The sequence below is a fragment of the Osmerus eperlanus genome, chromosome 18 (assembly GCF_963692335.1).
Source record: "Osmerus eperlanus chromosome 18, fOsmEpe2.1, whole genome shotgun sequence".
In the NCBI taxonomy this organism is placed as follows: domain Eukaryota; kingdom Metazoa; phylum Chordata; class Actinopteri; order Osmeriformes; family Osmeridae; genus Osmerus; species Osmerus eperlanus.
This window is the reverse complement of record NC_085035.1, coordinates 6,754,470-6,778,047: the sequence shown is the minus strand read 5'-3', so window position 1 is coordinate 6,778,047 and position 23,578 is coordinate 6,754,470. Positions and strand designations below refer to the sequence as shown.

The window sequence follows — 23,578 nt, the reverse complement described above, 5'->3', positions numbered from 1 at the left end:
CACAGATAACTTGCCTGTGCACATACACAGAATGAAACAGAAACTCAGGCAGACTTGCAGAGAAATCCAAAAAGATGAGTAAGCATTATTTTGTGACCCCCCCCCCAGGTCCTATTCTGCTGTGTGTGCGTGGTGAGTGTGTATGTGCAAGTCTATTCTGCTTGTGTGTGGTGTGTGTGTGCGAGTGCGTGTGGTTGTGTGTGTACCTCAGATCAGATAAGGACTTGGCCAGGATAAGGACAAAGTTTCATTTGAACTTCCAACCAGTCAGAGAGCACAGAACGTGCATCCAAAATTCTCAAGTTTGTATTGAGAAGACGACCTAAGGAGGACAACTACTACTACATTATCAATAGCTCACTGATAAAGGTAGGGTGACCAGATTTGAGTTTGTGAAAAAGACAATTCGTCACGGCGGCGGTGGGGGATTTGAGTTTGTGAAAAAGACAATTCGTCACGGCGGCGGTGGGGGGGGGGGGGGGGGGGGGGGGGGGCGGGGGCTGGTAGTGTATTGCATGCCGCACCATGACCATGTGAATTCATACAAATGTCACAAATGAAATGACTAAAATGACACAAACGACATTAGGCTATATGATCTTTATTTATTGAACCTTAACAAAATTGCAAAGTGAAATGTAAAACAAATCTTTTTTGGGGCATTTAGTCCAGTGCTTCTGTGGCTTTCAGTGGTTGTTTAATGTATTTAATGTGTGTTTTCCATATACTAAAGCAATAATGATAACAGATAAACATTCTAAATAATACATTCTTTATATGGCCACATATTAAAATAAGAAAATTAGGACACTTTTCAGTCCTCCTCATATATTAAAGCAATAATGACAACAAAGGCGGCAAGGTGCTCAGTGTTGCCAGAATGGAAATGGCGAAGTATCGTATAAAGCAGGGTCACTAATTGGCGGACCGCGGTCCGGGTCCGGACCCAGGCGGTTCCCTATCCGGACCCGGACCTATAACCGATATATTATTATGGAATTAATTCATTTTGACGGAACGTTTCCATTTTAACCGGCACATCTTTTTGTCCCAACTAAATGTGGTTTCTATCTTACTTGTCCAATACAAAGGTCCAATCAGGAGCTTTAATAACTGTAATCACCATGACAACTCACTCACTGAAAGTTGGTTGCAACCTGTGGGTCAGGTTGTGTGTCATTCGCAACAACGCAGGCTAATCGATTTGCTAACAGTACCTGCTTCCTCAGCGAAAAACATGGCGTGCTCTAAACCCGGCGAAAATCCAAATCCAAAAATACCTTATTTCAGAGTATGCATTTGTGCTGCCGGTGGGGCGCACAAAACCGATGTGTTTAATGAGACGGTTGCCCTTGTTGTGGTAGCTAATGTGAAACGTCACTATCATGGCCGTGGGAACTAGGAGTGCTGTAGCACCCCCTGACAGCACGAGAATTTCCAATGATATGACTTTAAAATTCACCACCGCGGCAATGCCGCAAAAAGACATCACCTTCACTAGACAAGGTTTTACCAATTGAAAAACGGCTATGTTCATTTTACATAAAGCTCAAAAAACTACTTTGTGCTCAAATAAAGGCAAAAAAAATGGTCTTGCGTGCTACGCGCGCTCGCATTAAGTATCCTAGCGTTCTCACGAACTAGCATCACATCAAACAGAATGTGCATGACCTATTTTTACTCCCAGTCCATCCCTACCGCCCCGCAACAAGAACCCCCCCAGCAGCACCCCCCTGATAAAATATCCTATGTTCCCGCGGCTATGGTCACTATGACACAAAGCATGGACACTTTGAACAAAATTACCCCCAGAACTCTGAGGTAAGGACCAGAAAAATAAACCATAATTGTTCCGGACCCTGGACTGAATGGAAATAAAGGCTCAAAATGATTGTATTTGGAGGATAATTATCGTACATCTGGCAACACTGAGAAAGCGTAGACCAATGACAGTTCTCTCTACAGTCAGAGCTCGCGCAAGAAGGAGGGACTTAAGGGAGATACCCTTTCCAAAACTTGTAAGGGCGTAATAGTTTGTGAAAGACCCAGAGAAGGGAATCCTTGCCGGACGCATTATTTATGGCTCGAAAAGAGGACATGTCCGGGTCACCCTAATAAAGGATAGCTACTCTGCGCGAGTAACACTCAACTGAATTTGGTGCGAGTAGCCTACAGCATATCTAAAACATAACTGAGATATTTTAATTCCGTACAGTATAACTAAATCCAGCTGTTTAAAAAAAAAACAAGTATTTTTACTTAACAAATATTATTTGTACAACAATATATATAAATGAGCACAAATCCATTCCATTTACACGATGTCTCACATGTGTGCGTCCCAGATCCAGTTACAGATTCTGAAATTTAGTTTGGTGGCTCCGCATAGTTTTACCGCCTCTTTGACGTAGGTTCGACAACATGCTGAACATCAGCACTCGAATGAATCGGACAGTGCCAGAGACACGACCTACAAAGCTGGTTTATCTTCCTAGACTTCTGCCGGGGACGACCGTCCATCTGTCAGCCTGTGAACAACTGATAAAACTCATAACAAAAACTAGGTACAGAGGGTGGGCAAAGTAAGTATGTGCTCTACTTTGAGAATTCCACTTGTTCACTAGTATAGCCAAATAGAATAAGCTAGCACATCTAGCTGGACTAGCTAGCTTTGCTAAGCTAAGTTACTTAGCTCGCTAAATCTTGAATTGGTCTGTTTACACTATCAATACACTATCCATCCTTGCTTGTCTAACTGTAAACGCATCACCTATATGGATCGAGGATGTAAACGTATAAGTTAAATAGCTAGCTAGATACTTTTTTGTGATGGCACGCCGCACGGTCTGGCAGGTGTACAAATGCTCATGAAGCGTTCAGAAGCACAGGAAGCGCGCTTTCAAGGTCGTGCTTAAATCATCATCATCTGTTTATACAAAACGTGGGGGATATAGTCCAGTGGTTATTGTGTATTGATATCTAGTCGTTAGTTAGATCCAAATAAATCTGGCGACGATGAAAGGCTCGCTGTGCTGCAATGCTGTCTGAGCAAGTAAAATAATTTATAGCCTATAAAATGTATCCAACGGGAGACTAACTACCGTTCTTGCTGTTTTACAAAGAAGTTGTAGCCGCAATATTCAGGTGTGTGTGTGACAGAGATTGTGAGAAACAAAGACTGAGAGAGAAACAGTTGTAGAAAAATATGTACAAATCCATAGAGAGAAGCAAAGTTACAAGCCTGCTGCCCTACACTATATTTAGGATGGACATTACTTATTTGTTGTCATCTGAGTACCCCAGTGCCATATGACACAGATTCCTATGTTATTTCATAAGATTTAGTGTACAGTGCATCAGGAGTGGACCAGTGGGAGATGAAGTTACACTGTCCAATTGAGTGATCTTTATTTTTACTCTAAACAGGGTGTCAGGACCTGAAAACCAGCCCAGAGAAAGAAAGAGACTATAAGAGAACCAGGACAGGACGTGGATAGCACACTTCTCGTTGCTGTTTGCACAGACCAAGGGAGCATCCGTATTTTCTCACGTCAGAATTTGTCATCATCTTTCTGGTTACCGTGACAGGTGCCTATTCTGATTGGCTATTATGCACCGCTTAAGGACTACGGTTGCAAGGCTACGGCCAATCCCTGCCTCCCGGAGTGTCCAGAGCCTATCACACATCAGGCCTGTGGCAGTGGGAGGTGCTTTGGGGACTTTTCAGCCAATGAGGCACCTGAATGCGCCGGTGGCTGCCGAGCCGTTTCTAAACGGGACAAGTTCTAACTATGTCGAGGAGATGTACTTTTCTTGGTTAGAGAACCCCAGGAGTGTACACAAGGTAAGTGTGTGTGTTTTGCAGACGTGGTTTGTGCTGGGAGAAAGCAAACACAGGCTGCTCCTGGGATCATATGAGCACATGACGCTCGACAACACGGTGTAACAGCGCCTGTGCGATGACTCCTACTTAAAGGTCAGGGAGGGAATTGTTTACTTCCGTTCAAAAGGCAGTGTGACAAAAGTTAGACAAATATTCCCTATCACAGTTGGTTTGTTTCTGTGTGCTAGACAGTGCAAATATCTGTGTGCAGAGATGAGGGAAGTGATGCTTGCTCGATAAAGCCCCTCGCCCACCTAAATTGCGGGATGTCGATTCTAGGGTTATTTGCCTGTTTACCTGCAAAGGTGAAGACAAACACAGACACACACATGCACATAACCATCAGCCTTGCATGTCAAACAAGGCTAGCTGTAGTCCCCTGCTGCCGTCACTGCGTGTGTCCTTGACCCCAGCCTCTGTGGTGGCGTGCGGAAACACAAATAATTGTCACATTTTAGATGACCCCTCCACACACAGAAACACGCACACAAACTCCTAACACCTTAATTATTGTGTCTTTTACCAGCTAGCTGTCCTTCAAGGATCATTACATAAGAGGCTTTTTTTGCCTCTTGTTCAATGCCCCCCCCCACACACACAAACGTTTCAGAGGGACCACTATGTAATGTGACTATGGCCACAGCGTGGATAGAACTCAGTGGAGGATCCATGATGCTTGAGTGCTGGGAGACCCTACCCGGGTCGAACCAAAAGACAAGAGAAGGACAAATAAGCTTTTCTGTATCAAATCTCTCACTCGTTCGTTCCCGATCGGTCCATCTGTGCTCTCTCTCTTTAGAACAGACCTTCTGCAGGCATTGTCTGGTGCTTACCAAGCAGCACTATTGTCGATGCAATCAGGTGTTATTGTGTGTGTGCATGTGCTTGTTGGTGTGTTAGGCACATAATCCTGTAGGTTGACGTTGTGCCTCATCATACATACAGTGTACGTATCCTTCAGTAGATAGAAGAAAAAAAAAGAACAAGTTTATTGATCCAAGAGGAGAAACTGCAGCCTTGCGGCATTACGGACATGAAGTAGGCCAGTGTCTCTAGTTCCTCTGTGTTGTAATGGTGTAACAAACGGATCCCCCAAAGCCGCTCATTGCCAGTAAGCCAATTACACTTCTTCTCAGGTTAGAAACTCAAGCTCAGCATTACTCAGTAGTTTGTGCGTGCGCGTGTCGGTTGGCACGTACACTCACTGTTGCGTTTGTGCCCGTGAACGTGTCAAAGACCAGATTTGGCTCAGTGTAGCTCAGGTGGGGTTGTGTGTCAAAGGGATGTGGGATTGTACGTCATAAACACAATTTGTGTGCAGCATACAGCTGTTTGGTTGTTTGTTTTATGTACTTAATCTGATAAAAGAATGACCATGTGTTACACTTTATACCTATGACCTAAGAGCCTTGACCTAGCCAATGTGCCTGTGTGTGCTGTAAACCGTGCTTGGTTGAATTCATTCCTAACCTGTCCTCCTGTGTCCTATTCCAGTCCTGGGATATCTTTTTCCGCAACGCCAATGCTGGGGCTCCGCCGGGCGCAGCCTATCAGAGCCCCCCTCCTCTGGGGGGTCTTGCTCAGGGATTGGCTCATGCCAAAGCCCTTGTTGGGGCACAACCTAACGTGGAGAAACTTGTGGAGGACCACTTGGCTGTGCAGTCGCTCATACGAGCATACCAGGTACACATGTACTCACCCCGACATCCACTCTCTGTCCGTCGCGGATGTTGCTAACAGGATATTTATACTCGCTATGCTTGGTAATCAGTGAGCCTGTGATCATTACCTTTTAGTCATAAAAAATCAGTAGAAAGAACACACACACACATATAATCATACAGTTGTGTATCGACCGGAGGACCCTATCAGATTTCAACGGTAAACATGGAGCATCACTTCATCTCGTGTTCTCCTAAATGGTGGGATGTTTTGACATGTTAAACATGAACGTGGGATCCACATGACATCAATTAACAGGCCTGCCCTCAGTTTTCGTAGTCCCACAAACAGGCTGTAGGGGCTCGTCAATGTAATTACCCAGATGGTGTAATGGTATGTTTCAATTTACATCAATATCCAGTTCTGTCAGTAAAGACTAGACGCACACACACACACACAAAGTCTCTCTTACACACAGTTGTCACTCACTTCATGAGGGCATATGATCAGGATTGTTCAGGAAGATGTGGTCGGGTAAGTGATGGTCTCATTTCAGCACACACACACACACCATGCTGAGATATGTTGCCCTCTGTTTAGGTACGGGGGCACCATATAGCCAAGTTGGACCCCCTGGACATCAGCTGTGTAGACTTTGATGATGCCCCCGTTACAGTGGGCTTCCAAAATGTTGGTGAGAGATGACCCCCTGCCAGCTGCTCCGCTGGCCTGCGCTGCTGGGATTAACCCCTGCATGTCTGCATTAAATCACATCTCTCTTTTTTCCTGTTCTGCCTCCCATCCAATCTATCCTTTCTTACCCGTGTTTTGTTTTTGTTGCTGTTTTTCTTTGTGTGTGCTTGTGCTGGGTTTGTCGATTTTTGATTTTTATTTGGTGGTCCTCTTTCCCCCCATTTGCATGTGCCAACCCTCCCCCACCCCCCACCCCCCCCCCCCCCCCAACACCATTCATCGCTAACTGAATACCCCTCCAACTCCCCCCCTCGTGTCCTCTCTATCTGGGGCGGTCCCCCAACCCTATCCCATGGATGACGCGTGCGTAGATCCGGGGTCACCATGTGGCTCAGCTGGACCCTCTGGGCATCATGGCTTCCGACCTGGAGCCCACCCCCTCTGACATCATCACCTCCAACGATAAGCTGGGTGAGGACTGAGAGTGGGTGAGGAAGTGACGAAGGAATGTTGACTGACTGGGTTTTTAGGGCATCCACGTCAAAGAGGCCTCCTTACCATCCCAACATCCTTGTCGGCTCTCGCGTGGCTGCCTCACTTCCCTACATCCATAGTCCCATTTCGGGGGGGCTTTCTGAGTCGGTTAGACACTTGACGGGACAGACACGCTTCGTTTCCATGGCAACCTAATAACGGACAGTTCACCAGACCGTGAAGGTGCTTAATGTGAACACGGCATTAGCATCCGTCTTTCGTCCACAATCCCTAGGCATAAATATATGATGTTGCATCTTTCAGCAACCCTTTGACTACAAGTTATCTGTAGGGCCTAAAACCATTTTATTAGTGGTACATGGAACTGTGTTCTAAATCATCCTTAACTAATGTTGTAGATAAGATAGATGTTTTTTTATGGTTATGACTTGTGGAAGTACTGTCCATAGAATGTCAATGTAAACATTCCCTTGGCCCCTTTATGTGTGTTGCTCTCCACAAACTCTGTACTTGAAAGGGAAGTGTCAGGAGATGCGATAACGTGTTAGAGTGTGTTTCGCTGTGCATTTGGGGTAGAATAAGACATTTGTCACTGGTTGAGTGGTCAGTGGGGGAGTGACATTAACTTGTGTGTCACTAAATGCACTACTTTACTAATCTGTGTGTGTGTGTGTGTGCATGCGGCAGACATTTCTGTATACAAAGACCGTCTTTATGATCTCACTGCTGAAGGTATGGCAGCCCCCATTACATGCCTACATTACCCCCAATGCTACTTGCAATATAGTCCACTTCCTGTTAACCTCTGCTTTAGTACGACCTTCCGCTCAACAAGATGGAGTAGAATGGACACAAAAAGTAGATTTCCGTAGTGTTTACATCCACCAATCAAATTAGCTAAAGTGCTAACCTGTACCACTTGATTTGATATGTAGCCCTTTCCATATCATAGCCAACTGTTGGTTTAGTAAACTAAATGCCAGTCTGCTATGTAGGTCCTTTGGTCTACCTTTAATAGTGCTGTCTGTGCTGTCCATTGTGCTTGTTCAGTGTTTGCAAATGAATTGAATGTCCATCTTTCTACTGTACCTTAAAGAGACAATGATAGTGATAGGGGGCTTTAAAGATGCAGTCAAATCCCTCTGAATCAGTCATTTTACTCGGCTTATCTATGCACACTGTAGCTCGCTGGCAGGCCTGAGGGATTTTCATGGGAGCCCATACAGACATCTGTGTAGCAGGGTTTGCTCGTTTAAAGATAGAAATACTTAATTTATCATAAAGTCTCGGGGCACCACCCTAATATTGGTTTAGGACATTAGGGAATCCTATGTTTAATATGTAATAATCAGTCTCATCTTTAGGAATGAATTCGTTGTAAGTGTAGAGCCAATCGTAACATCAGTGAACACGCACGTCAAAATATCTTTACAATGAATTTATTCATGTAAGGTAAACAGATCTTATGAACAAGTTGGATTATGGGTTTGATATGAGAGATTGGTTTCAATGAACAGAATGAAATGGTCTAACTTAAAGAAAGACAGAAATTGTACAGTCAATGATTACATCCTTACAAATCATAAACAGAGCTCACGCCAATGCCATGTCGAGGAGGAAAGAGCGTTAGCTATAGTTACGTTTGATCAGGGGTTGATCAATGATGTTGAGGGCGGTTTGCGCCAAAGGTCCATTTGAAGAATCTGAAGTCACAGCGCAGCTGCGCTGGGTCATGTGACTGAGTCTGCGGGATCTCAGTGAAGTCGCATTTGGAATTGCGTTTTTGGTTCTTCTGTTGAAACGTAAAGATAGTGACGCGTTCACTATGAAGTTGAATCTCAGGAGAAGCTTGGCGACGTCCTTTGGAACGCCAATCCTGATGGCGTTCATGCCATGGTCGGTTTCGCTGGAGTCTGAGATTGATGGTCATCTTAGGGCTTTATACAGTTCGAGAGAGGACCCGTCTGGGGTCAGATGTGGATTGGGGGAAGCTGGGTTCTCAACTCCCCCCTCCTTCCTTCACACCTACCAAAGGTGTGATCTGATCTCTTGCTGGTTCATTCGATGGTTCAAATATTGTTCTGGACATCTTGGTACAGTTACAAAATATAGTTGAATGATTGTTTTATTATGATAGCTTCGTGTAGATACCAAGAATGACGTGGTTATCTTTCAGGAAGAAGGAGTTGTTACTAGAATCAAGATTTCAGTGAACACAACATTAAAACAAAGTAACAAACATAGCACAAATATCCCTCTCATAATTCTCCACCTTGTACTCTTGTGGTAAAGGTGAAGTCTCAAGAACTCTCCTCAAAAGTTCTGATCAAGGTATGTTCTTTGTTCAAATCGCCGCCGAAACGGATAGCAAATGGTCGCTGGAGACGTGTTGTCTAAACGTGTTGTCTAAATCAGGCCCTTTGAAGCTTGCAAGCTAGCAGATTAGGTAGATTGGGGAGGTCCCCCCCCCCCCCAATTCTATGGTTCCTTTGCATCGGCGTTTGGTGGGTAATCAGCATACTGAGGGTGTCACAAGGGCTGATTAGGTTTGTCTGATGTGATTGAATCACTCTTCAGGTGTGGCAAGATGTTGGCTCCGTGTGGTCTTGTGGACCTCACTACATCAGCTTCCCTGCCTGCATCGTGAAGTCTTGACTGTGATGAGCTCAGAGAGAGCCTGGCCCGTGTGGCTGAATGCCTTTCAGCCATGCGAGCCTTGAGTTACTTGAGTTTGCTCAAGGCTAGCAGGTTGGCAACACGAGAGCACCTTCATGGATGACAGTACCACTCACTTTTACTGTACTGAGTACAGTTTTGAATGCAGGTGTATGTGTCTGAGATACAAGGACGTCAAAGCAACAGAGCAGAGCTTTAGCTTTGATAAAAACGTGCAAATGTGTCTTGCCCTAAGGTGTCTCTGGTTCAGATGTATGTGAACAAAAGATTGCACACTGAAGGCTGTGTGTGTCGGTGGGCGTGGGAACGTGTCTGTTTGTCGATGAGCACGTGTTGCATATGCGTCACTGCACCTTATCTGTGTTTTCAAGAACATTTAGTCCCGTGGTTCAAACACACATATGGAACCACATGGACTATAAACGGACACACAACTGGGAAGTGAAGAGCTGTTGATCTCACCCAGAGAGGGACCAGAGATTGGAATATATCCTAGTTTGGATCATTCCGACAGACACGTTTTGCTCACGCACTAGTTTAAAAATGAAAGTCAAGGTGTTCTTTAAGCATACCTCCTCAATTGCATCCCCCCCCCAAAATTGTCTCTGGTATAGGTGTGTCTCTGGTATTGTTGTGCTTCTCTTCTGTTTCACTTCTTGTTGAACTTTCATGTCTCTCTGCTTCAGACTAACCAATATATACCTTGTTTGTGCTTTTAGTGTTGTGCTTCGGATTTTTAATCAGTGTGTTGCTTCAGATCTGACAACAGTCTTGATCTGTCAGTAGTAGAGCCCGACAGATAAAGGATTTTTAAGGCCGATATCGATACATATATTTGGTGATTTAAAAATCTGATATTCCGATATATGGGCCGATATATATTTAAAAAATCCAGAAACGCGTAAAAAAAACATGAACAGATTTCCCTAACACTTTGCCTGACTCTGGCTGGATCAGATGGTTGTAGGGTTTGTGGCGTTCTAAACACGAGTGTTGCCAACAGGGACGTTGTAGATTGCCCTCTGGTGGACAATTTTTTTCAAAGTTTGGAAAATGCCTAATAATAATAATATTGGCCGATAACATCGGCCCGCCGATAAATCGGTTGGGCTCTAGTCAGTAGTTACAGTAGAAGTGCAGCTCTCACTCCTGTACTCTTGCTCGTCTGCCATACCTAGTATAATTGTCTCCCCCCCCCCCCCCCAACTCATCCCCAACTCCTTCTCTCACCCCATTCTCTCTCCATGGCAACGGCAGGCTTCTACGGCCTGGACGAGTCCGACCTGGACCAGGTGTTTCGGCTCCCCACCACCACGTTCATCGGGGGCAGCGAGAGTGCTCTGCCTCTCCGAGAGATCATTCGGCGCCTTGAGGTAAAAAAGGCTGCCTCTCTCTCTCCCGCCCCAATGGACATGCGGTCGCACACTCACCCTCACCTTCTCCTCCTCTGCCATAGATGGCATACTGCCAGCACATCGGGGTGGAGTTCATGTTCATTAATGACTTGGACCAGTGCCAGTGGATCAGACAGAAGTTCGAGAGGCCCGGAGTCATGCATTTCACCCTTGAGGAAAAGAGGACCCTGCTGGCTCGGATGGTTCGCTCCACCAGGTCCGTTCTGCCCCCCTAAGGACCGCCTCATGTTCTCAACATCTGGCCCCGTCTCTGCCTGACTAGATGTTCAACCAACCGTAGTGAGGCCCTGTTCAGTTTCTCAATAAACTGAACTTTACTTGACCCTTTTTTGGATTGGGGGAGTCGGCAGAAATCCCTGATGTAAACCTACCTGGATTGGTGGCTTGCGCATAGTGTTGGACGGCACCACGCCGGTTAACTTCCTGTTGCTTTCCCGCGCTAGGTTCGAGGAGTTCCTCCAGAGGAAGTGGTCATCAGAGAAGCGCTTTGGCCTGGAGGGCTGCGAGTCGCTCATTCCCGCACTGAAGACCATCATCGACAAGTCGAGCGCAAGCGGGGTGGAGAGCGTCATCATGGGCATGCCCCACAGGTACTGCGGCTCTATGATGGGGCCACGACATTTGTGGTAGCCTATTAAAAGTCGTCCTTATTGCCCTACATATGAATACATAATCGTCTCCTCTCTCCCTCTAGGGGGAGGTTGAACGTGTTGGCTAACGTGATCCGCAAGGAGCTGGAGCAGATATTTTGTCAGTTCGACTCCAAGCTGGAGGCAGCCGACGAGGTCCGAACCTGCAAACTATTCAAGTCCTACTCCCCGTCCTACAAAATACAATCCCAAATATTCTCTCTCCCCCTCCTCTCTCTCTCTCTCTCTCTCTCTCTCTCTCTCTCTCTCTCTCTCTCTCTCTCTCTCTCTCTCTCTCTCTCTCTCTCTCTCTCTCTCTCTCTCTCTCTCTCTCTCTCTCTCTCTCTCTCTCTCTCTCTCTCTCTCTCTCTCTCTCTCTCTCTCTCTCTCTCTCTCTCTCTCTCTCTCTCTCTCTCTCTCTCTCTCTCTCTCTCTCTCTCTCACACTGTGGTCCTGCTCCTCTCTACCAGGGCTCCGGAGATGTCAAGTACCATCTGGGGACGTTCCACCACCGGCTCAACAGGGTCACGGACAGGAACATCACGCTGTCGCTCATGGCTAACCCCTCCCACCTGGAGGCGGTGGACCCAGTCGTGCAGGGCAAGACCAAGGCAGAGCAGTTCTACTGTGGAGACACAGAGGGGAAAAGGGTAACACATACACAAAGACTCTCCTCACCACCACTTCCTGGAGTTCTCCATTTGTCGCGTAGCTTAGATCATTGTTACAAGGTGAACCGTTGGGTGAATCTAGTTAAGATTTGACCCTCACCTCCACTGCAGTTGGATGAGCTCTGGGATCTAGATATCTGATACTGCTACTGAAGTGGTGGTTTCCTGTTCCACAGATTCAACTTCCTTTGGTTAGTAAGGTGGAAGTGAAGGATACGTTTGAAACCTTTACTGAAACCAGCCCTGCTCATTCAACACTGTAGTGCTCTCTCTCTCTCTTTTTCTCTCTCTCTTTTTCTCTCTCTTTTTCTCTCTCTTTTTCTCTCTCTCTCTCTCTTACACATACACAAATGGAGTTTTCATTGCAAAATGTTCCATCCAAACACTTTCTATCTGGATCTTAAAAGGTGATGGCTCTCCTTCTCCATGGCGATGCAGCATTTGCCGGTCAGGGTATCGTCTATGAAACGTTCCACCTGTCCGACCTGCCCTCCTACACCACGCATGGCACGATACATGTTGTGGTTAATAACCAGGTAAACACACTCGCGCTAAGAAACGTGCTCTCTCTCTCGGGTAACGCAACTTCGGTTTTTGTATCATAAAGCTTGATGCCCCACCCCTTACACACACACACATTCAAACTCTTGTTGTTTCCTCGACGCAGATCGGGTTCACGACAGACCCCCGCATGGCACGCTCGTCTCCATACCCGACAGACGTGGCCCGGGTGGTCAACGCCCCCATCTTCCACGTGAACGCCGACGACCCCGAGGCCGTCATGTACGTGTGCAACGTGGCGGCCGAGTGGAGGAACACTTTTCACAAAGACGTGGTCGTCGACCTGGTAGGTTGTGGCTTTGCGTGGAGACGCCTCATGCAGTTCCACGTTTGACTTCCTGGTGGGAGGCAAAGGCCCCCTCTCCCCCCCCATGAGGAAATTTCAAAACCCACCCCGTTTGGGTGTGAAATCCTCCGTCCCTGAGCGCCCCGTGTGTTGTCGCCGCGTAGGTGTGTTACAGGCGCAACGGCCACAACGAGATGGACGAGCCCATGTTCACCCAGCCGCTCATGTACAAGCAGATCAAGAAGCAGAAGGGCGTCCTGCAGAAGTACGCCGAGAAGCTCATCGCCGAGGGTGCGGTCACCAGGCAGGAGTACGAGGTGACTTGGCGTCGCGTCCACTGCGGCGACTAACGGTTCGAGTCAGGCGCAGCTTCTCCACTCTCATCTCATCTCCCCCCCCCCCCTCTGCTCTACCCCATCTGCCCCCTGTCACTGTGTAGGAGGAGATTGCGAAGTACAACAAGATCTGCGAGGAGGCGTACGCTCGCTCCAAAGACGAAAAGATTCTCCACATCAAGCACTGGCTGGACTCTCCCTGGCCAGGTGTGTGTGTTTGTGTCTGTTTAGGTTTTGTGTGTTTCTCTCTGCCTCCGTCGCGCCATTTCTCTCACTCTGTCCCACCCCCGTCTAAATGTCAGTCTCGATCGCTCTGCATTTCTAAGTCCTTGTAAAGCTGTACATTGATTGTGTTGCCCATGTACTTGATACACTGTCTTGACATGGAACGTGTGTGTGTATTGTGTGTGCGTTGTGTATGTGTTGTGTGTAGGTTTCTTCACGTCGGACGGTCAGCCTAAGAGCATGAACAGCCCGTCCACAGGGCTCACTAAAGAGGAGCTCAACCACATCGGAAACATCGCTTCCTCCGTCCCCATGGAAGACTTCACTATACACGGAGGTAGGAGGTATACACACACTCACAGAGTAGCTACAGCTCAGAGTTGTCTTTGTCTTCAAAGTCACCACAGACAGGTATATCTCAGCATCGCTTGCTATTTCGAGAGATTCAGAGCGAGAGGGAGAGAAACAGTCAGTGGTCACTGCACTTTGGCTAACAGCTGTTATTTTTAAATGTGCCTTATAAATCAAATTGACTGACTGTAATGGACTTGACTCCAAAGGTCAAGACGCAGGAATAGATTGTTTCCTTAAAAATGACCTTTTTTGTGCATGTGTGTCAGGACTGAGTCGTATCCTCAAGGGCCGTGCGACGATGGTCAGCCAACGTGTGTGTGACTGGGCGCTGGGGGAGTACATGGCCTTCGGATCACTGCTTAAAGAAGGGACACACGTCCGACTCAGTGGCCAAGACGTGGAGAGAGGCACTTTCAGGTATACACACACACATGTTGAAGGAACTCAAAAACAAATACTACTGCCAGATTGACCCCTGACTCTCAAACTCTCTCCTTCCCTCCTTCCTCGTCACTCTGCTTTCTCCATCCTCCTCTCCCTCCTTTTGTAGCCACAGGCACCACGTTCTCCACGATCAGAACGTCGACAAGAGGATCTGCATCCCGATGAACCACATCTCTGACAACCAGGCCCCCTACACGGTCTGCAACAGCTCTCTGTCAGAATACGGAGTACTGGGTCAGTAGCAGTCACTCAAACACACCCAGACAGACAAACCCATACATCACCAACACACCCTGATGACTCTCTGTCCCTCCGCATGCCTGTAGGTTTCGAGCTGGGCTTTGCGATGGCCAGTCCCAATGCATTGGTTCTGTGGGAAGCTCAGTTTGGGGACTTCCACAACACGGCCCAGTGCATCATAGACCAGTTCATAAGCCCGGGCCAAGCCAAGTGGGTCAGGCAGAATGGTATTGTCCTACTGCTCCCCCACGGGATGGAGGGAATGGTAGGAACCACCCCGACTCCGTGACCTCTCCAGTTTTTTTCTCTGTAGCTCCCACTCTCCCATCTTTCTCTCTTTCATATACTGTAAATACAGTCTATATGTGTATAATGGCAACCCATGATGCTTCTCTAATTCCTACCCACAATGCTTCACTCAGGGACCAGAACACTCCTCAGCCCGTCCAGAGAGGTTCCTGCAGATGTGCAATGATGACCCAGATGTCTTCCCTGTGAGTGTGTGTGTGTGTGTGTTCCGTTGTTTAACAACCCTTGTGGGGACCAAATGTCATCACAAGTATAGTAAAGGATGACAAACCTTTTCCTGGGCCCCACAATTTCAAGTGTTTTTTTCAGGGGGTTTCAGGGTTAGGGCTAGAATTAGCTTTAGGGTTAGAAATGACATTAAGTGTTAAGGTTAGGGTGAGGGGTTGTTGGTTGGAGATAACAACATTTTGAATGTGAGTGAGGCCCTACAAAAGAAAATATACCTGTGTGCTCAGGTGGGTGTCATATCCAATACCAACCCTTTGCAGACACTTTTGTTTTTTAAACATTTCTCCCTCCCCCCTCCCTCCCTCCCTCTCTCCTGATCCCTTACCCTCTCACTTTCTCCCTGTCTCTCCCTTTCACGCTCTCTGTTTCTGATGCAGAAACTGTCTGGGGAGGACTTTGCCGTGCGTCAGTTGTATGACTGTAACTGGATTGTGGTTAACTGCTCCAATCCGGCCAACTACTTCCATGTGCTACGCAGACAGATCCTGCAGCCCTTCAGGAAACCTGTAAGTAAACACACACACACACAACCTCTATCAAACCTCACTGCTCATGACCACCCATGTTTTTTCTCTTGCCGTTGGTAGCTGATTATCTTCACCCCCAAGTCACTGCTCCGCCACCCGGAGGCCAAGTCCAGCTTTGACGAGATGCTGCCAGGTGAGGGGGACGTGGAGGGAGGTGAGGCCAGGGGGAGAGGGTGGAGCGACAGGGACGGAGGGCAAAGGGAGGAGAGAGGGGAAAAAGGAGAGAGGAAGGCAGAGAGCGAGTTGACAGAGAGAAGACAAGTGTCAGAGGGAGAGTTTTGGACTGCGAAGAAGGGATGAGATCAACGCCAAACAGATATCTAGCACCGCAGGTCATGACTGACACACACACACATACACGTTTATCGAGTGTTCTCTCTTGGAAAACATACACACTGGATACATGTGTGTATTTTGTGTGTGGCCCAGGTACACACTTTCAGCGAATTATCCCAGAGACTGGCGTGGCATCTGCCAGCCCCGAGGGGGTGAAGAGGGTGGTTTTCTGTACCGGCAAGGTGTACTATGAACTGACCCGCGAGCGCAAGAACAGGGGCATGGAGGCCACAGTCGCCATCACTCGCGTTGAGCAGGTAAAAGCACTTCAACAAGAACATGCATCCTTCAATCTGTACTTTTGTCTAAAAAGAAAGTTTGGAAAAGATGTCACACATATCTTAGGAAATGTGTACTCTTGTGTGTCTTAAAACCCTTTTTATGCTTTATTGGCATAAGCAGTATTGTAAATACTGCCAAAGCAAACATACAGGCATGTGTTACCTTGTTATTTACTGCTAAATGACAACAACAAAAAAGAATTGTTTTAAAAAGAAATTAAAGAATAATAATGATCTTTACTCTCTACTCTATATTACGGTATTTCTCTCTCTCGCTCACTCTACAGCTGTCACCATTCCCATTTGACCTTGTCAAAGCCGAAACAGACCGCTATCCCAACGCCGACCTGGTCTGGTGCCAAGAGGAGCACAAGAACCAGGGTTACTACGATTATGTCAAGCCCCGCATCCGAACCACCATCAACCACGCCCGTCCCGTTTGGTACAACCCACCGCCATACCAAACTTCAAACTTGGGTCACTGGGGAAAGAAACCATTTAATCTTTACTGTTTTCAGCTGTGTCTTGTACACTGACTGTGTGTGTGTGTGTGTGTGTGTGTGTGTAGGTACGCTGGCCGCGACCCTGCGGCTGCTCCAGCCACTGGAAACAAACAGGCCCACCTCCTGGAACTGCAGCGCTTCCTGGACACAGCGTTCAACCTGGAAGCATTCGCTGGACAGCAGTGACAGCCAGTATAACCACTAGCACACCGTCGTCGTCCCCCATGACCCCCCCCCCCCCCCCTCGCAACCAGGAGACCTCACAGGACTGCCCCCCCAACCCCTGCTATCAACAGCTCGTCGTCCTGATATCCTACAATGCGCACACTCTGGCTGGTTGTCAGTACTCTGGAACTTTGGTTTTGTTCTACCACGGAGGGCACATGTCCACAGGAAGGTGGGACAAAATAGCCATCGGTATGAAGTGGAACATAGTCTATCCGCCCATCCTCCTCTTCTCCTGCTCTCAACCTTCATCAACATCCGTCCGTTCTGCCACCCTCCTTTCTTTTGTTTGCTCCATCACCCACTCACTTACCTTGCACCCCCCCCCTTCCCCACCCGTGCCAAACATAAACAAACCGTCAGGAAGTTACTTGAAATATATCCTAAGGGTTATTGATAACTCATCCGCTTCAGTGGTAACTTATAGAAAGCGGATATGAAATGATGGTATGCTGCAGGATGAGGTGAAACATTTATTTATTTTTGTATCATTGTATGTCGTTTTACTCTTTGCTCATGAATAAAGACGAGAGTTCCTGTGGCACTGGGTTTTGAAGGTCATTTTCAAAAACCAATGAACCTGTTCTGTTAAATCTGTTATCTTACGATTTATCTTACGATTGATCTCGTGCGTTTAATATAAAGAATTCAGTATTCAACAAAAATCTTTTAAGTTAGGTCAAAATGTATCAAACATTTTTTATACAAAGCAGGTAGACTTTTCAGTTTTGTCCCTAAAACATAATTACTATTTGTATTATTTACTTCATCGCTCTATGCAACAGCACTATGTTGTTTCTTGATTGATTTCCTGTCTGCAATGGCAGAACAAAAGCAGTATTCTGAGGTTCTTCTATAGACGGGATGGGCGTGTGACAAGGTGGGCTGCCTCACAGCAGACTCTTCTTGTCACTTAAGGTGTTCTTGACAAACTGAAACACATCCAAGGGCTTGTGCCGACACACTTCGCAGTAGTTCTGCAGTGTGTCGTACAGCTTTCCTGAAAGATGGAGAAGGAACAGCTCTCAGGGAAAAGTGTGAGCAAGACAACAAACACTGTTACGTGGTTAATATGTTTGGGTTATCTATAAAGCATACATAAATAATCCCATCCTTAGAACAATCTCAGCTCCATGGTTAGATGGGTCACACATGCAACTTGAACCTATCTATTTAAGTAACCACATGTGGCTCACCCACTCCTTATGTGACCAGTAGGTGCATGACTCACCAACTGTAGTTCCTTGGGTGACCAGTAGGTGGTACACATCCTGCAGTTCCCTCGCCATCTCAGAGTCCTTGAAGGTGAAGAAGGCCAGTCCCCTTTCAGTTTCCGCAGCTGCCATCAGCTGAATAAGAGCTGGGACACACGCACACAATAAAAGCAATTCAGGAGAGCTCTTGTCTTCATTCATCCCATTGGATGGTATTTGTGTGTATTACAAATATACGATGACAGACAGACACATGCCCTTTCAAACACTCAGAGCTTAAATACCTTTGAGTTTGGGGTCTCCGTTAAAGGCTCCACAACCCCATTTCCCGGTAGCAATATCAGGCACATCTCTTGAAGGGGTGTTTGCATCTCGCTGAAACCCACAATATGCCTAAAATGGGGACATTGTGGAATATAAATCAAACAACCCCAGACTGTTGCGCTATCTTCTAAACGAGCCAAAACCTTGGAAAAAGCCTTTGTGGCTCTCAGCTCTTTGTAATGCAGTTCTAGAATTCATGACAGGTTAAAGTTATCGACATTAACGTTGATGCAATTGTCACACAATGTTCAGGTTTGTCTTCAGAGTGAAGTCTACCTTGTTGAGCTCACGAGTAACTGAACTCATGTGGTACTGTTGAGTCTGGTGTCGGAAGTGTTGAGCATCGATGGCCAGGATCTGCCTGTGTAGCCGTCCCCAACTGTCCCTGTGGTGGAGGAACCTGATGAGTCTACAGGACAGCTGTGTGTCTGTGTGTATCTGTGTGTGTATCTGTGTGTGTGTCTGTGTGTGTGTCTGTGTGTGTGTCTGTGTGTCTGTGTGTGTCTGTGTGTGTGTCTGTGGGTGTGTCTGTGTGTGTCTGTGTCACCTCTTGGTTTGGTCTTCAAATGGGCCTGTCCACTCAAAGTCGTCACTGTAGCCCCTGTAGCTACTGAACTGTTGTGAACCTGACAAGAACAAATAACAAGAGGGGTGGGGAGGGGGGGGGGGGGGTAAATGTTTACTGTACATACATATTCAAGATCATTTTGGAGGAGTTTTCAGCTTTATTGTGACAGTGACGGTGGAGAGAGACAGGAAATGCAGGGGAGAAAGAGAGGGGAGGGCGTGCAGGAAATGTCCCGGGATGGAATCTGAACCAAGGCCCCTTTACCGAGGCCCAAGCCTACGTGGCACGCACTCCACCCCGATGAGCCACCCAATGAAACACATATACACTCAAACGCGGACCCGCTGACCTGTGATGATCAGACATTCTTGGTCGGACAGCTTCTCGGCGAACAGGCGTGTCACGATCAGCTCCGGGTTCATGAGGAACAGAATCTCTTCTTGCACCAGGCCTGCGCCTAACACACCACCTCCAATCAGGCTACAGGCAAAATCCACCTAGGACACACACTCACTATATAAACAAACAGTAACTCCACTGTTCAATGATGCTGTGGCGTACCCGGAAGCGAGCATTCCATGATGGCCCTGCCCCCACACACGCAGCTTACATTACATAGACAAATGCCATCACATATTTCTCACCTGTAGCATTCCATTGCCTTGAACCTCTATGCTGCCCTCTGAACTGACATGGAGTTGTGTCAACCTCTTTTCAGAGCTGCCATGGACACAGGGGAGACACATTTAGCAAGAATCAGTCACACAGTACACAAAACACCATGGTGAAACCAGAGTCTGTATTGCTCCTGAGTTTGTGTGTACCTTCTCCACATGGGTTCCTGTGTGAGGCATCGTCTCTCGAAGGTTACCAGTCCATTGGGTTTCTTGACTGCCGTGACAATAATAAGTTTCAGGGGTAAAGGGGAATAACATACTGACACAGGACACAAAATCATGCAACAGTATGTGAGAGGAAGGAGATACAGGAGCGACTCACTGTCATCGGTGACCACTTTGAAGTAATGCAAGATGGCTCGCAGCTTCTCTCTCTTCCTGTCTGGTCGACTGCCAAACAGACTGTGCGCAGAGGGAAGAGATGAAAAGGGTTCTGAAATGAACGAGGACAACACACTGACGTGCTCTTACACACACTCACAATGCTCTTACACACACTCACTCTCTTACACACACTCACTCTCTTACACGCACACACAATTTGATCTGATCAAATGATTTCATATGATTACCGATGACATCACTGGCTTACAGTAGGAAGTCATGCATGGGATCTGTGCAGGTAGCCTGATTGTCTGACCTGTTGAAGTTAATGGTGGGGTAGTTGCCGTATTCGGCCTGGGCCTGGGAAGAGTTACGGTGAGGGAACGTACAGAAGAAAGCATTGGCCAGAAGACAGGCTATCTGACCCTGTGAGAGCGTGAGGGAGGAGGTTTGTCCTTTCTTGAGCAGAGGGATAGCCTGTCAGAAACACAAACAGCTTCTGTTAGCATTTCTGTGGATTTCAAGTGAGATAGCAAAGTTGAGGTGGTGGACGTTTTGTCACCTTCTTCACGTAATGAGGCAGTTTGGAGGCCAGCTTTGCAATCTTTGGCAACAATGATGGGTAGTAGTTTTCCATGGGGTTAACACTCTGGAGAGAGGGAGAAGAAAGACAAGACGAACCATTAAGGGAGTCTGACTGACGCCAGGGGTACTGCTTTTGAATCAGGTCTCATCAAATCATGTCGTCATTGGTGAAACGGTAGCTGACCTTGACAAATGACTGGAGAACATCAAAGGACCACTGTTCCTTGTACTTTGGATTGTACATCTTTATGGCTTTCTATGCACAAGAGAAGGAGAGGTCAACCACAAACCACACATCTATTTTCAATCTCACACGGTGCCCAGCATTCAAAGTGCTATTGTACCTCCACATCATCAACCGATACTTTGCTGCTCTTGGAAAGGTTCTCCAGTTGTTTACAGATGACGTCCCACCGTCTAGTGTGGGTGGCACCGCCTAGAAACTGTAACACATCGTAGGAGCATAAATGTGTCTCGGAACAGAATGCGAAAAAGACGGAAAGTGTGCGTAAAAGTGGGGCAGATCTGGGAGCATTAATGAGGCTGTTGGCAGAGACAGAAGTCATGGACCAGCACAGAGGGTTATGTTTCTGAATTAAACCGTAGATCAGTTCAGACCTTATTTACACTCATGACGCTTTCTGGCCAACACGGCAGCTTCACAAAGTGGTTGTTCCAAAAATGCCGTCCTTCCTGAGACTTAATACGTTTTGTTTCTTTGAAAGCATTTACCTAAGAGGGAAAGACAGAAAGGTGTGAGCAATATTTTTGATCCCTTAGCAATCCAAAACATTTTATTAAGCTTAACTGTACTGTGAAACTGTGCTGTGATACCAGTGAAATAAGCCCACACCAGTGTAATTAGTGAAAGCCTTACGTCAATGAGAACATTGTGTGTTCTACTGAACGCCAGTGGACTCTGTGGTATATGGTCCCCATAGACTTTCTTCAGCTGGAAGAGTGAGCAACATGATGTTCCTTTCTCCACTCTTTTCTCCTTTCTTTCCTCTTCTCTCTCCTTCCCTCTCTCTTCCTCTGTCACTTTATCGGAAGGTTTCTGGTTGGAACCATGGGCTGTGTCCGTGTTCAAATCTATTAGGTCTTTTTTCCCAGGCTCAGATTTGCTGCCACTGACCCCCTGGTTGTGTTCCTTATGATCGTGGTTCATGATGTCCTTCATCTGGGAACTGTTATTTTTTGCCATCTCTAGGGGAATTAGAGACATGTATTACCACGTTTGCATGAATACATTCCATTGAAAAAGTAATCTGATCGACAGTGGCAATGTGGCATGGACAGATTAACACATTACTGCTAAATATGGTGTACAGTATTTTGGAGATTGTGAGATGCAAAGAAATTTGTCAAATCGAACTAGCTGTGCAGACAAAACGTTTTGATTTTGTAGGCCTACACCGCGATATAGTTCGTTGTAAAATATGTCCAATTATTCTTCTGCTTCTGTTTTGAGAAGTAGGCCAAATAGCCTACGGTCTTTACTGAGAAAATTCTAACCATGAATACATTTCTTTCGTATGAGTCGTCATATGTCGCTAAGATACATTTTAGTGACAGGTTGTGGCGAACTACAATTGGCCTACCATCGAACTAAAGGAACAACTACGCTATGCGTTCACTTTCATACTTATTGCCTTCGCTCTCATTGCATCGTCTACCCAGCCCAGTTGCCATAGCTGTCTTACGACCCACAGTTAGAAGACAACATTATAGGTTTTCCAGCGGTTTAGTTCATCAACATGTTAACACTTAGAAGACGAAAAACAAAACAGAAAAAAGAGACAAATAACAAATATAATCAGAATCCACAACATACCGTAACGTGCCTGGATTAATTAGTCGTAGCCTACAAATTCGCCGAAAAGTTTAGGAAATCCGATACGATTTATTCAAAAGAAAACGCGTTGAAAGTCTGCAATGCTTCACACCAGGTAAAATGAAAGTGAAAGTGATTGTTTATTATCAGAAAGTGTGGCATTTGTATTCAGTTTATAAAATTATGTTGGATGGTATGGACATATAATATATTTGGGTAGGAAGCGAATACAATAAGATAACATTTGTGATCAAACCCCAAGTAAATGCTCATTCGTTATATTTATTTAATACATAAACCTATTAGTAGGCTACTTGTTTAGGGTCGGATCAACAGTTCTCCTTATCAGCACAGGATGGCAGTGATGCAACACAAAATATACACGAACTTAATCGCATCCAGCGACAATAACCTATCCTCGCTCATACATGGGTTCTACCATAAAATATATTTCCAGGGTAACACCGGTTAGTTGTGTGTTTCCAGGTAGTTTGTTGGTGTACGACTGAGTTATGTGAAGATTTATAAAATATATTAAGATGAATAAACTGTAAAAATAGTGTGTTTTCCTAAAAAAAAAAAAACGTTTTGTCCAATACAATTTATTGACAACGATAAAATGTTTTCTTTGGGGTTAGTTGTTATACACTAGGCCTATGTCTCAACCCATGGTGTTGGTCATAGCCACTGCCAATTTCAAAGGTGCCAGTACCTGAAGCGTTTCCAGTTACTTGATTCAGGTCACTGTTCTGTCCCTGGCCAGAAATAAGTCACCACAATGGAATGCTCCCTGGAACAGAAACAGGGATGACTTAAAAAGGCCTGAAAGTAAAGAAAGCCCCCTTGAGTATAAGTGTTAACGTAGCTGGCTGGCAGACCCACTAGAGACAGTGTAGTCAAGGGAAACTGTTCATCAAGTGAAGATCTACACAAACTTCTTCCAGCCGTATTCTTTCTTTTCTTTGTCCTTATCCATATACAGAAGCACTCTCTAGAGTCTAGACTGTACCCCCCCCCGCCCCCTACACCCCCCCCCCCCCACACACATACACACTCCCACCAACATCATCACCC

The 23,578-nt window shown here is 46.4% G+C and overlaps 2 protein-coding genes across 5 annotated transcripts; one reads left to right on the top strand and one right to left on the bottom strand.

Annotated features, from left to right (window-relative positions):
* Window positions 1-222: 222 nt before the first annotated feature.
* On the top strand, window positions 223-17,519 carry ogdhb (oxoglutarate dehydrogenase b). 4 transcript variants are annotated; one of them, XM_062484500.1, is made up of 25 exons: window positions 223-369; window positions 3,427-3,844; window positions 5,378-5,566; window positions 6,146-6,235; window positions 6,610-6,709; window positions 7,421-7,465; window positions 10,667-10,782; window positions 10,866-11,020; window positions 11,268-11,414; window positions 11,519-11,609; window positions 11,924-12,103; window positions 12,532-12,660; window positions 12,792-12,971; window positions 13,136-13,288; window positions 13,411-13,513; window positions 13,740-13,868; window positions 14,152-14,302; window positions 14,436-14,563; window positions 14,656-14,834; window positions 14,992-15,063; window positions 15,484-15,612; window positions 15,694-15,766; window positions 16,063-16,226; window positions 16,538-16,692; window positions 16,819-17,519. In XM_062484500.1, exons 2-25 carry the CDS (start codon window positions 3,611-3,613, stop codon window positions 16,937-16,939), a joined length of 3,213 nt encoding a protein of 1,070 aa, XP_062340484.1. In that variant the 5' UTR covers window positions 223-369; window positions 3,427-3,610; the 3' UTR covers window positions 16,940-17,519. The 4 variants fall into 4 exon arrangements, with proteins under 4 accessions (XP_062340484.1, XP_062340486.1, XP_062340487.1 ...); XM_062484502.1 differs by lacking the exons at window positions 223-369; window positions 6,146-6,235 and adding an exon at window positions 2,442-2,582; XM_062484503.1 differs by lacking the exons at window positions 223-369; window positions 6,146-6,235; window positions 7,421-7,465 and adding an exon at window positions 2,442-2,582.
* Window positions 17,455-22,630, bottom strand: pargl (poly (ADP-ribose) glycohydrolase, like). The gene is made up of 16 exons (XM_062484508.1): window positions 22,505-22,630; window positions 21,548-21,876; window positions 21,289-21,402; window positions 21,015-21,113; window positions 20,855-20,926; window positions 20,648-20,734; window positions 20,402-20,562; window positions 20,084-20,163; window positions 19,909-19,975; window positions 19,729-19,804; window positions 19,434-19,581; window positions 19,064-19,142; window positions 18,793-18,901; window positions 18,477-18,585; window positions 18,210-18,338; window positions 17,455-17,978 (listed from the first exon to the last, which is right to left on the bottom strand). The coding sequence occupies exons 2-16, from the start codon at window positions 21,872-21,874 to the stop codon at window positions 17,869-17,871; spliced, it is 1,767 nt and encodes a 588-aa protein (XP_062340492.1). The 5' UTR covers window positions 21,875-21,876; window positions 22,505-22,630; the 3' UTR covers window positions 17,455-17,868.
* Between the last annotated feature and the right edge of the window lie 948 nt (window positions 22,631-23,578).

What these genes read in the sequence shown, in the direction of transcription:
- pargl (XM_062484508.1), bottom strand. Translation starts at nt 21,874, where the DNA reads ATGGCAAAAAATAACAGTTCCCAGATGAAGGACATCATGAACCACGAT. An exon ending in GCGTCATGAGTGTAAATAAG is followed by an intron (nt 21,114 to 21,288) that starts GTCTGAACTGAT and finishes GATGTGTTACAG; the next exon opens with TTTCTAGGCGGTGCCACCCA. An exon ending in CGGAGACCCCAAACTCAAAG is followed by an intron (nt 18,339 to 18,476) that starts GTATTTAAGCTC and finishes CGTGTGTCCCAG; the next exon opens with CTCTTATTCAGCTGATGGCA.
- ogdhb (XM_062484500.1), top strand. Translation starts at nt 3,611, where the DNA reads ATGCACCGCTTAAGGACTACGGTTGCAAGGCTACGGCCAATCCCTGCC. An exon ending in GAGACACAGAGGGGAAAAGG is followed by an intron (nt 12,104 to 12,531) that starts GTAACACATACA and finishes GGATCTTAAAAG; the next exon opens with GTGATGGCTCTCCTTCTCCA. An exon ending in ATGTTGTGGTTAATAACCAG is followed by an intron (nt 12,661 to 12,791) that starts GTAAACACACTC and finishes TCCTCGACGCAG; the next exon opens with ATCGGGTTCACGACAGACCC.